The sequence below is a fragment of the Pleurodeles waltl genome, chromosome 10, assembly GCF_031143425.1.
Source record: "Pleurodeles waltl isolate 20211129_DDA chromosome 10, aPleWal1.hap1.20221129, whole genome shotgun sequence".
Lineage (NCBI taxonomy): Eukaryota > Metazoa > Chordata > Amphibia > Caudata > Salamandridae > Pleurodeles > Pleurodeles waltl.
Window position 1 is genome coordinate 22420845 of NC_090449.1, and position 12333 is coordinate 22433177.

At 48.8% G+C, this 12333-nt stretch overlaps 1 protein-coding gene across 3 annotated transcripts in view; it reads right to left on the reverse strand.

Moving 5' to 3' along the window:
• Positions 1-9970: 9970 nt before the first annotated feature.
• LOC138260945 (deoxyribonuclease-1-like 1) overlaps positions 9971-12333 on the reverse strand; it is a 59768-nt gene continuing 57405 nt past the window's right edge. For all 3 annotated transcript variants that reach the window (XM_069209490.1, XM_069209492.1, XM_069209491.1), the window contains exon 9: positions 9971-12324. In XM_069209490.1, the coding sequence (XP_069065591.1) occupies positions 12178-12324 (147 nt within the window). In that variant the 3' untranslated portion in view covers positions 9971-12177. The remainder of the gene's footprint in view (positions 12325-12333) is intronic.

Sequence of the window (12333 nt, forward strand, 5' to 3'; positions counted from 1 at the left end):
ATGCAGATGGACTCTCCAGATATTTCCACTTAGACAATGAAGACTCATCAGGTCATGGCTAGTCTTATTGTCCTTCATTTGGGGGGGGGGGGGGGGGTTGTGTAGGAAAGTACCATCTTGCCTGGCATGTTACCCCCATTTTTCACTGTATATATGTTGTTTTAGTTGTATGTGTCACTGGGACCCTGGTAACCCAGGGCCCCAGTGCTCATAAGTGTGCCTGAATGTGTTACCTGTGTAGTGACTAACTGTCTCACTGAGGCTCTGCTAATCAGAACCTCAGTGGTTATGCTCTCTCATTTCTTTCCAAATTGTCACTGACAGGCTAGTGACCATTTTTACCAATTTACATTGGCTTACTGGAACACCCTTATAATTCCCTAGTATATGGTACTGAGGTACCCAGGGTATTGGGGTTCCAGGAGATCCCTATGGGCTGCAGCATTTCTTTTGCCACCCATAGGGAGCTCTGACAATTCTTACACAGGCCTGCCACTGCAGCCTGAGTGAAATAACGTCCACGTTATTTCACAGCCATTTTACACTGCACTTAAGTAACTTATAAGTCACCTATATGTCTAACCTTTACCTGGTAAAGGTTAGGTGCAAAGTTACTTAGTGTGAGGGCACCCTGGCACTAGCCAAGGTGCCCCCACCTTGTTCAGAGCCAATTCCCTGAACTTTGTGAGTGCGGGGACACCATTACACGCGTGCACTACATATAGGTCACTACCTATATGTAGCTTCACCATGGTAACTCCGAATATGGCCATGTAACATGTCTATGATCATGGAATTGCCCCCTCTATACCATCCTGGCATAGTTGGCACAATCCCATGATCCCAGTGGTCTGTAGCACAGACCCTGGTACTGCCAAACTGCCCTTCCTGGGGTTTCACTGCAGCTGCTGCTGCTGCCAACCCCTCAGACAGGCAGCTGCCCTCCTGGGGTCCAGCCAGGCCTGGCCCAGGATGGCAGAACAAAGAACTTCCTCTGAGAGAGGGTGTGACACCCTCTCCCTTTGGAAAATGGTGTGAAGGCAGGGGAGGAGTAGCCTTCCCCAGCCTCTGGAAATGCTTTGTTGGGCACAGATGTGCCCAATTCTGCATAAGCCAGTCTACACCGGTTCAGGGACCCCTTAGCCCCTGCTCTGGCGCGAAACTGGACAAAGGAAAGGGGAGTGACCACTCCCCTGACCTGCACCTCCCCTGGGAGGTGTCCAGAGCTCCTCCAGTGTGCTCCAGACCTCTGCCATCTTGGAAACAGAGGTGCTGCTGGCACACTGGACTGCTCTGAGTGGCCAGTGCCACCAGGTGACGTCAGAGACTCCTTGTGATAGGCTCCTTCAGGTGTCGCTAGCCTATCCTCTCTCCTAGGTAGCCAAACCCTCTTTTCTGGCTATTTAGGGTCTCTGTCTCTGGGGAAACTTTAGATAATGAATGCATGAGCTCAGCTGAGTTCCTCTGCATCTCTCTCTTCACCTTCTGATAAGGAAACGACCGCTGACCGCGCTGGAAGCCTGCAAACCTGCAACATAGTAGCAAAGACGACTACTGCAACTCTGTAACGCTGTTCCTGCCGCCTTCTCGACTGTTTTTCTGCTTGTGCATGCTGTGGGGGTAGCCTGCCTCCTCTCTGCACCAGAAGCTCCGAAGAAATCTCCCGTGGGTCGACGGAATCTTCCCCCTGCAACCGCAGGCACCAAAAAGCTGCATTACCGGTCCCTTGGGTCTCCTCTCAGCACGACGAGCGAGGTCCCTCGAATCCAGCGACTCTGTCCAAGTGACCCCCACAGTCCAGTGACTCTTCAGCCCAAGTTTGGTGGAGGTAAGTCCTTGCCTCACCTCGCTGGGCTGCATTGCTGGGAACCGCGACTTTGCAGCTACTCCGGCCCCTGTGCACTTCCGGCGGAAATCCTTCGTGCACAGCCAAGCCTGGGTCCACGGCACTCTAACCTGCATTGCACGACTTTCTAAGTTGGTCTCCGGCGACGTGGGACTCCTTTGTGCAACTTCGGCGAGCACCGTTTCACGCATCCTCGTAGTGCCTGTTTCTGGCACTTCTCCGGGTGCTACCTGCTTCAGTGAGGGCTCTTTGTCTTGCTCGACGTCCCCTCTCTCTTCAGGTCCAATTTGCGACCTCCTGGTCCCTCCTGGGCCCCAGCAGCGTCCAAAAACGCCAAACGCACGATTTGCATGTAGCAAGGCTTGTTGGCGTCCTTTCGGCGGGAAAACACTTCTGCACGACTCTCCAAGGCGAGAGGGATCCGTCCACCAAAGGGGAAGTCTCTAGCCCTTTTCGTTCCTGCAGAAACCTCAGCTTCTTCTGTCCAGTAGAAGCTTCTTTGCACCCGCAGCTGGCATTTCCTGGGCATCTGCCCATCTCCGACTTGCTTGTGACTTTTGGACTTGGTCCCCTTGTTCCACAGGTACCCTAGATTGGAAATCCACAGTTGTTGCATTGCTGGTTTGGGTCTTTCCTGCATTATTCCTCTAACACGACTACTTTGTCCTTAGGGGAACTTTAGTGCACTTTGCACTCACTTTTCAGGGTCTTGGGGAGGGTTATTTTTCTAACTCTCACTATTTTCTAATAGTCCCAGCGACCCTCTACAAGGTCACATAGGTTTGGGGTCCATTCGTGGTTCGCATTCCACTTTTGGAGTATATGGTTTGTGTTGCCCCTATCCCTATGTTTCCCCATTGCATCCTATTGTAACTATACATTGTTTGCACTGTTTTCTAAGACTATACTGCATATTTTTGCTATTGTGTATATATATCTTGTGTATATTTCCTATCCTCTCACTGAGGGTACACTCTAAGATACTTTGGCATATTGTCATAAAAATAAAGTACCTTTATTTTTAGTATAACTGTGTATTGTGTTTTCTTATGATATTGTGCATATGACACTAAGTGGTACTGTAGTAGCTTCACACGTCTCCTAGTTCAGCCTAAGCTGCTCTGCTAAGCTACCATTATCTATCAGCCTAAGCTGCTAGACACCCTATACACTAATAAGGGATAACTGGGCCTGGTGCAAGGTGCAAGTACCCCTTGGTACTCACTACAAGCCAGTCCAGCCTCCTACATCCCCTCATACACATTCCTTCTCAACTTCATTTTGGTCTTTAGTCTGTGGTGTTTCTTCTCTCACCTGGTCCTCACCTCTTTCCTCAGCAACCCTTAGGAGTCTGCAAGCTCCCAGAACCTGCACATGTTTAAATCACTCATTGCAAAGGAGACTCGCAGATTCTGAGGTCGTGTAGGACGCTCACTCACAGCAGCCTAAATATCACATCTCGGGAGGAGGTATGACACCTGGTCTCTGAATGTGACTTAGTTTGGAGCTCTGATTTGTGCAGAGCAGCTCCTGTGAGGGCCTGCTGCTGCACTACTGTTGTAAACTATGGCCCAGGTTTATGGGCTTCTGACGCAGGGGGGGCGCAGCATGTCACCTTCCTGCGCTGCCCTGCATCAAAGGGAAAGCGCAGGAATACTCATATCTATGCAATACGGCGCATTCCTGTTCTTTCCCCCTCCGCTGGCACCATTTCAGCTGTCTATCGCCAACACAGGCAGGATTGTTTCTGTGCAGGAAGGGGCACCTCCCTGCAAAAAAATAATCCAAAGAGGCGTTTATCGCTTTCTATGTGTGCTGCAGAATGCAACACACATGGAAAGGCAGAAAAAACGAGGAGAAAATAGATATTCCTCCCTGAAACGCCTCACCTCGTGAGGGTTTTTCCCCAGGTTTACGTGATTTTGTAAATCTTGGGGAGCGTCAAAATCCATGGGTGTTGCGTGGGAAAACCCACTGCAACGCCCATGGAATGCCTCCCTAGCGCAGACTAGGGCAACCCCGCAACTTGCACTGCCTTGCCTTACTCCATATCTATGAGGCCATTCAAAGCCACGCAAAGTGGCTTTGCGTGGCCTCATAGATATGGTTGAAAGGTTCACCGCCGTTGTGTCACTAAAAGTGATGCAACAGTGGTACTTACACCTTATACCAGGTCCAGTTATCCCTTATTAGTGAAGTAGTAGTGTTCTAGCAGCTTAGGCTGATAGGGGTAGCTATAGCAGAGCAGCTTAGGCTGAACTAGGAGACATGCAAAGCTCATGCAATACCACTTATAGTTACACAGTACTTATACACAAGTAAGGACAATACTCAGTGTTACCAAAAATAGAGGTAGTTTATTTGGGTGACACAGTACCCAAAATATCTTAGAGGCAATACTACTTCTGGAGGTAAGTATTATACGCAATATATATACTAGACACCAAAATAAGGTAAGTAATTAGACGTAGGATAGTGCAAACAATAGGAAATGCTATAGAATGCAATGGGAGAAAATAGGTCTAGGGGCAACACAAACCATATACTAAGAAAGTGGAATGTGAATCACAAATTCCCCCCTAGACAAGTGTAGTGTGTGATGAATCACTGGGAGAGTAAGAATACAGTAAAGGTAAGTAAATTACCCCACTCCAGAGCCCAGAAAAGCAGGAGTAAAGTACTGCAAGTTTTCTTAGGACACACTACACCTCGTGATATGGATTATTGCAGTAACCAACCAAGTCTGCAAACAACAACTGCTGGATTCCTGGATCTGAAGACCTGCAAAAGAAGGGGACCAAGTCCAGAAGTCGAAAGAAGTTCCAGGAAGGACAAGAGCCCCTGCCAACCCAGAAGAGAGTGCAAAAGAAGAGTCCCCGGTTGGACGAAGACTGCAGAAATGCACCCTAAGAAGATGCCAGCAGGTTCCTGCACGATGCAGAAGATGTCCCACGGCATGAAGATGGATGCAGATGTGATTTCGTGTTGGAAGTCACCAACAAGCCTTGGTTACAACAAATATGCGTTCTGCATCAAAATGGCGCTGGCTGGACCCAGGAGGGACCTGGGGCCTTAACTCTGTGTGAGGAGGAAGAGGGGGCTCTCAGCACTTTAGAGAGCCCTCAGGATGCCAGGCAGCACCCACGGGAGTCCCAGGACACGGGGACAAAGGAGGTGCAAAACGCGGTTGGTGCAGCACAACAAAAGAAGGGACCACTCCGCCGGAGAACAACTCAGCAAGTTGAGCGTCGCAGGATGGAGTGCTGGGGAACTGGGCCAGGCTGTGCATGAAGGGATTTTTCAATTAGTGCACAGAGGCCTCAGGAGGTGAAGAAGACTCGGTGCACAGGGGTACTGTCGCTCTAAGGGAAGGCAAGGTCTTACCTCCTCCAAATTATGTCAGCAGGACCTCAGGACAGTCCGTGTCTATGGGGTCAACCCTCTGTGAGTCCAGGAGCTCGCTCGTCACTGTGAGGAGTCCAGGAGTACCGGTCGTCGACTTAGAAGGTGCCGCCGTGAGCAGGGGACTGACTCCATCACCCCACGGGAGATTTCTTCGGTCCTTCTGGTACAGGATTAAGACAGGGAGTCCTCAGAGTGAGCACACCATGGAAACTGTTGCAGTTGCAGTTGCTGGCTGGAGCTGAAGTTGCAGAAGAAAAGAATCCCTTGTGGATACTTTGTTGCTGTTACAACGGTTCCTGGAGCAGGCTGCGGTTGATCCGAGGTCAGAGGATGAAGTAGTAGTTGCAGAGGATTCCTGAAGGAAACTTGCAAGCAGAATCTGAAGAGAACCCACAGGAGAGATCCTAAATAGCCCGAGAGGGGGATTGGCTACCTTATCAGGTAAGGACCTATCAGGAGGGGTCTCTGACATCAGCTGTTGCCACTGGCTAATCAGAGCCCTCCAGAGTGCCCCCACACCTTCCGAAGCAAGATGGCTGAAGTCTGGGACACACTGGAGGAGCTCTGGGCACCACCCATAGGGTGGTGAGGGACAGGAGAGTGGTCACTCCCCTTTCCTTTGTCCAGTTTCACACCAGAGCAGGGGACAAGGGGTCCCTGAACCAGTGTAGATTGGCTTCTGCAAGGAGGGCACCATCTGTGGCCTTCAAAGCATTTCCAGAGGCTGGGGGAGGCTACCCCTCCCAAGCCTGTAACACCTATTTCCAAAGGGAGAGGGTGTAGCACCCTGTTCTCAGAGGAAATGCTTTGTTCTGCCTTCCTGGGACTGAACTGCTCAGACCCCAGGAGGGCAGAACCCTATCTGTGAGGTGGCAGCAGCTGTAGCTGCAGTGCAAGCCTCAGAGAGCTGGTTTGGCAGTCCTGGGGGTCCATAGTGGAGCCCCCAGGATGCATGGAATTGGCTCCCCAATACCAGGTTTGGAATGGGGGGACAATTCCATGATCTTAGACATGTTACATGGCCATATTCAGAGTTACCATTGTGAAGCTACATATAGGTATTGACCTATATGTAGTGCACCCCTGTAATGGCGTCCCCGCACTCACAAAGTCTCGGGAAATGGACTTGAACTATGTGGGGGCACCTTTGCTAGTGCAAGGGTGCCCTCACACTAAGTAACTTTGCACCTAACCTTCAGCAAGTGAAGGTTAGACATATAGGTGACTTATAAGTTACTTAAGTGCAGTGAAAATGGCTGTGAAATAGTGTGTGCACTATTTCACGCAGGCTGCAATGGCAGGCCTGTGGAAGGGTTTGTCTGAGCTTCTTATGTGTGGCAAAAGAAACGCTGCAGCTCATAAGGATCTCATGGAACCCCAATGCCCTGGGTACCTAGGTACCATTTACTAGGTATTTATAGGGGGGTCCAGTGTGCCAATTGAAATTGGGAAAATTAAGTCACTAGCCTATAGTGACAAATTTAAAGTCAGAGAGAGCATAAGCACTGAGGTTCTGATTAGCAGAGCCTCAGTGACACAGTCAAGCACTACACAGACACACACATTAGGCCATAAACTATGAGCCCTGGGGGCCTGACCAGCAGGATCCAAGTGAGACAGGCAAAAACATACTGATATACAGGAAAAATTGGGGGTAACATGCCAAGGAAGATGGTACTTTCCTACACAAGCCTCTCATAAATATGCCCCGTGTGACTACTTCACTGAGAATTTGCTATGATTTGATTAGCTCCAAGGAAAAGTGTGTTTAATCATTGTTTCTTGAAGCTGTGGTGCGAGTGTGTTGATCTTGTGTACTAATCTCATTCCCATCTTTCCTCTCAACACTTCACAAGAGAATGTGGAAATAAATGCCAGGACTGCTGTCCACCACCGACCAGAGGCAAAGGTAGCTCCTTAAAGGTCAGTGTGCACCAATGTAGCGCCCAGCAGGAGCTCAGCCCTAGGTGATTTAGATGAGGTGGTGAGGAGTAAAGGTGTGTGTGATGTTGCACCCTTATCATAAGCAGAGGTGGGATGGCATACATCTGCATGAAGAGGAGGAGGTCGTGCACTATCCGGGCACAGCCTTACCACAGCTCTGGCAAGTTCGCAGGTCCATGCGTGATGTGCTGCTCCATTCCATGTTTTTTCTTTGAATTCAGGGATTTGCAAGCTTGTTTTTTTCCATCATAAAACAGGACTACAACCCCCAGAATGCAAAGAAACAACTTGGAGTGGAGCAGCACATCAAGCATGGACCTGGGAAACTTGGCAGCTGCGTGTGACTCTGTCCTTTGAAGGATCAGAGGTGCTAGTACCTGAGTTTTCGTAGGTTTCATTTCACCCTGTTTTTGTTCATCCATTTTGCAATCAGCTTGCTGCCATCTCCAGCTTGTGGTTGAAATAGTTTTTGCCAGACACTGTGGGATCACACCAGATCCCACAGGCCCAAGTTGGTAATCCACGACTCTCATTGCATCCACCGACCAAGGTGGCTTGCTTCGTTGCATGCATTTTTGGTAAATACGGCCCCAAGGCTGCATAGTTTGGATTTCAGCACCACACATTCCCTGACCCTTCATTTCACTCTTGCAGATTCTTGTTCACCCCTGCTCTATCCCTTTGTTACTATTTTTCCAGTGTTTTTGTTCCTTCTGCTCTCTTACTCTGGGTCAAAGTGTCATGATCCGCAAAAATCATTGGCAGTAGGCTCCACCTCTAACCACCGACTCAAATTAAGCACGGGTCATAGGCCTGGGCAACTCTCTAAATGGGGTACTGGACTCCAGAATCTGTCTAGGGGTAATGATGATAAACCACCATGAGCAGGGGCGGTGGGCAGAAGAGATCTGGAGCTCATGCTGCCGACAGCAGACACAACACTTGACGATGAGGTCTGAGCAAAATTTGTGATGCACTCTGGAGACAAAATGAATCATGCAAGGGTCAGAATCAAACACTGATGCATAGGCATGCATGAGGGAGATGGGGGACTTAGAGACCCCTACCCTTTGCTGGTCGGACACATAGGGGGTCATTATGAGTCTGGCGGTCACATGACTGCCAGACTCGCGGTGGCGGTCCCACCGCCAACAGGTTGGCAGTGGGACCGTGGCATTATGGCGTGGCGGAGCCGCCACGGTTGGACCACCGACAATGGTCCCAATGGTTTCACATCCTTCAGGGCAGCGCTGCTTGCAGTGCCGCCCTGGGGATTAGGAGTCCCCATCCGCTAGCCTTTCCATGGCGGTTCACACTGCCATGGAAAGGCTGGCGAAATGGGGTGCTTGGTGGGGGGGGGCCTGCACTGCCCAAGCACTTGGCATGGGCAGTGCAGGGGTCCCATGCATAGCCCCATCGTGCATTGCACTGCCCAAGTTATGGGCAGTGGAGTGTGCAACGGGTGCTGCTGCAGCCGCTGCACCGCCATATTGGTGCCGGCTCCATTAGGAGCCAGCGTCAATGTTTAGGCCCTGTTCACCGCAGGGCCGGTGGGCGGAAACACTGTTTTCGTCCGCCGGCCCTGCATCTGAAGTCCTATTAGGGTCGGCAGGATTCAAATTTATGCCGTCAGTGGAAATCTTCCCCGACGGAGTAGGTGCCATCAGAGGTAAGCCATCCGACCATCTGCCTTATTTAAGGTGGATGATCGGATGGCTTTTGTTTACTCTCTGTCACTGCCAGGTATATCCTGTCAGTTAGGGACAGTAAAAAAACAAAGATTTGACCCTCCCTCCCCTATCATGGGAGAAAACACACATGGTGTGGGGATCATTAAAAACCAATTCCCACTTTTGGGAGTTTGTTGCTGAGGAAAAAAAATCAATTGGAGGTTCCTCCCAATGAATAGCGATATCTGTGGGCTGGCGGACATCTCTAAATTTGGCGGGAGTAGTAATGGCAGGGCGGAGGATGTAAAGTTCCCCACCGCTCTTTCTGCCTTTACTCTGGCCACCAAAACCTAAATCAGGTCATCCGTCAGGAGTGCCACAGTCGGTGAAGAAAAGATGGTTTGGAATATTGAGGCAAGGGACTGCCAGTGGTCTGACTAACTGCAAGCAGGCGACCCATCACCCTCTGGGTGTCTGACAGTGGTCTGACTAACTGCAAGCAGGCGACCCATCACCCTCTGGGTGTCTGACAGTGGTCTGACTAACTGCAGGCAGGCAACCCATCACCCACTGGGTGTCTGACAGTCAGTGGTCTGACTAACTGCAGGTAGGCGACCCATCACCCACTGGGTGTCTGACAGCCAGTGGTCTGACTAACTGCAAGCAGGCGACCCATCACCCTCTGGGTGTCTGACAGTGGTCTGCCTGCAAACCGGAGCCTGGCGCAGATTTCCAAGCCCACTACTGCCAATGTTTGTGAATTGTAAAGAGTCATAAATGCGCTTCCATTCGAGGAGGACTTTTATAGGTGCAGATTTGATACTTTTTTAAAGAGTCACTATATATATTTAAGTATTAGATAAAGAAATGAACACATTTAAAACCTCTTATTGAAATCAGAGCAACGAGGAAAACAGACTCCGACATAGCAGAACCGACTCAGGGCCCAAGACACAACTACCAAGCCAAAAATGCATTTATGTGTCTGGTGTCACACTCCACCCCCCTGACCCCTCCGCCCCCCAAAAAGCTTCCCCCTCGAACCGAGGACACACATGCAAGGGCTTCGCGACGCAATCAGCTTCAGGAACTGAGACAAGGTGAATAACTTTCAAATCCTGCTTTATATGTTGTTGAAGCATGACGGATATCATCAGGTTTTAAAAACCCTTCCGTAAACTTCAAAAAATTATGCACACGTTTACAATAAATAATATAGTTTTTTTTTCTAAGAGTTTTGTACATTTTCATCAAATAATTCTGCCCAGTTCTGTTACAAAATCTGTGCAAAATATAAAAATAATGCTTTGGAATTTTTATATTCTATATTTCAAAAAAAAAACATTTCTCCTACATTCGCAAAACAGTTGCAAGCAAAGTTTGAAATGAATAAATGCCACTTTTGAAAAACAACATGTTGGTTTTTTAAAAGGATGGATCTTTAAGAATATAACTTATTTTCTTATATTCTATGCACGTTTAAAAATGATTCTGCAAATGTCTTCAGATCGGTATTGCCAAAAAGGGTTAGAGAATTCAGTACACTTTTAAGAACAGCTATATTCAACTATTTTAAACAAAATAAGTACAGCTAAAAAGATCACTGCACACAATTCATGGGTAATAACCTCATTTTAAAAAGTATTTTTGCCAGTTTTTAAAATAATTCTTAGCACTATTTAAAATAATTCCGCATTGTCTTTTTGAACAGAAATTGCAAAACATTGTAGAAATTTGCAAAAGTATTTTCCAGTTGAAAATTATGTAATTTTTCGTGCAGCAATGTAATACTGTGTACATTTACTGCAGAAACAAAGCACGCATTTACTATATTAATTGGTATTTTTCTGCAAACTATACACTTAGAGAATTCTCCCAAAACCTTGCACTGCACAGATGTTCACACTGCAAGCAGGAAAGAAAAATCGAGTTTTTAGCTTGAGTGTCATATTTCTTGAGAACATGAGAACAATATTTCCAGAATATCATTTTGACCAGTCTGTTTCACAATTGAATACAATGGACTGAACAGCTGAATGTCCTTTAAGAGATGGCCTGGGAGGAAGGGGCAGGAAAAGCTAAAACGCAGGTTTCAAATCCTAAAATCAAATTTCTGTAAAGTGCAGGTTAACATACATGACACAGCTAAGAGTAGCACCACCCTGTGCAACTTTGCTGCACCGCACATCAAGTAGCCAGACCTGGGCAGCCTTTCTCCTGACCTGAGCCCAGTGTTTCTGCAGATGTGAGCCCAGTGATTTTGCAGACATGAGCCCAGTGTTTCTCCAGACATGAGCCCAAGTTCTGCACAAGTCTGATGAAGAATGAGAAGCAGTGTAATTTAACTGTAAGACTACAGAGATGGCAAGCTGAAGGCCACACAACATCCCAAAGTCACTGTATCTGTGAGCCCTTTACTTGGGGCCTTGTGCTGGGGAAGACCCCGGTTGTGGTGCTCCAGGCACTTACGTCAAGTTTGCGAGGTTTCGGCTTCCTGAGAATGTCACCGAAATGACTTGGCTTGAGTTTTGTAAACGTTTGACAAATTTTCTTAGGCAGTCAGTTTTTTTTCCGTAGGCAGCATCCTTTAGAAGTGGTCTTGACATTCTTTCCCTGTTGCCAGCGTGTGTGAAAAAGTTCCCCTGATGCAAGTGTTTAAGGATCTGGATAAGGCCCACCTGATGCAGGTGAATGGGGCTTTTGATAAGGTTCCCCCTGATGCAGGTGTATGAGGCTCCTGATGGGGTCACGCAAATGAGGGTGTTTGGGGCTCTTGAACGGGTTCCCCCTGATGCAGGGGTATAGGCCACCTGATAGGGTTCCCCCTGACGGAGGTGTACAGGGCACTTGATAGGGTTCCCCCTGATGTGGATGTAAGGGGAACTTGATAAAATTCCCCTGATGTGGGTATATGGGGATCTTGATAAATCCCCCACGATGAGGGTGTATGTGGTTCTTTCTTGAGTTCCCCCCTCAATGATGGTGTTAGCGTGCTCTTGGCCAAGCCCCGCCTGTTGCTGCTAAAAAGGTGTCCTGAGGACCTCAGCCAACATGATGGTATGAAGGGACACCCGAGATGGCTTTTCCTGGTGCTTTTGAAGATGAGGTGATGCTCCTGTGGCTTCCACAGATGCCGGGATATGGAGACACTTGGGAAGGACTATCTTGGAGCTCCTGAATGTGAGACCTTCATCAGGTCCTCTTTTGAGGCTGGTGTGTCAGAGCTCTGTTCCTCCTCTTGCTATTGTGGGCCCACCCTGGGTCTCTGAAGGATTCTGAGGAGGGGGTGCATGCCTGCATCCAGAGGGTGACTCAGGAGAAGTGCTGCATCATCAGGGTTGTGGCCAGGAGGAGCAGGCTTGTGGTGCCCGGCCGGAAGAGCTGGTCCTGTCCATTCGCTCCTAGCCTGATAGAGCTCAGTTGCACCTCCACCGGGTAGTGATCACTGACTTCCAGTGCCTGGTGGGA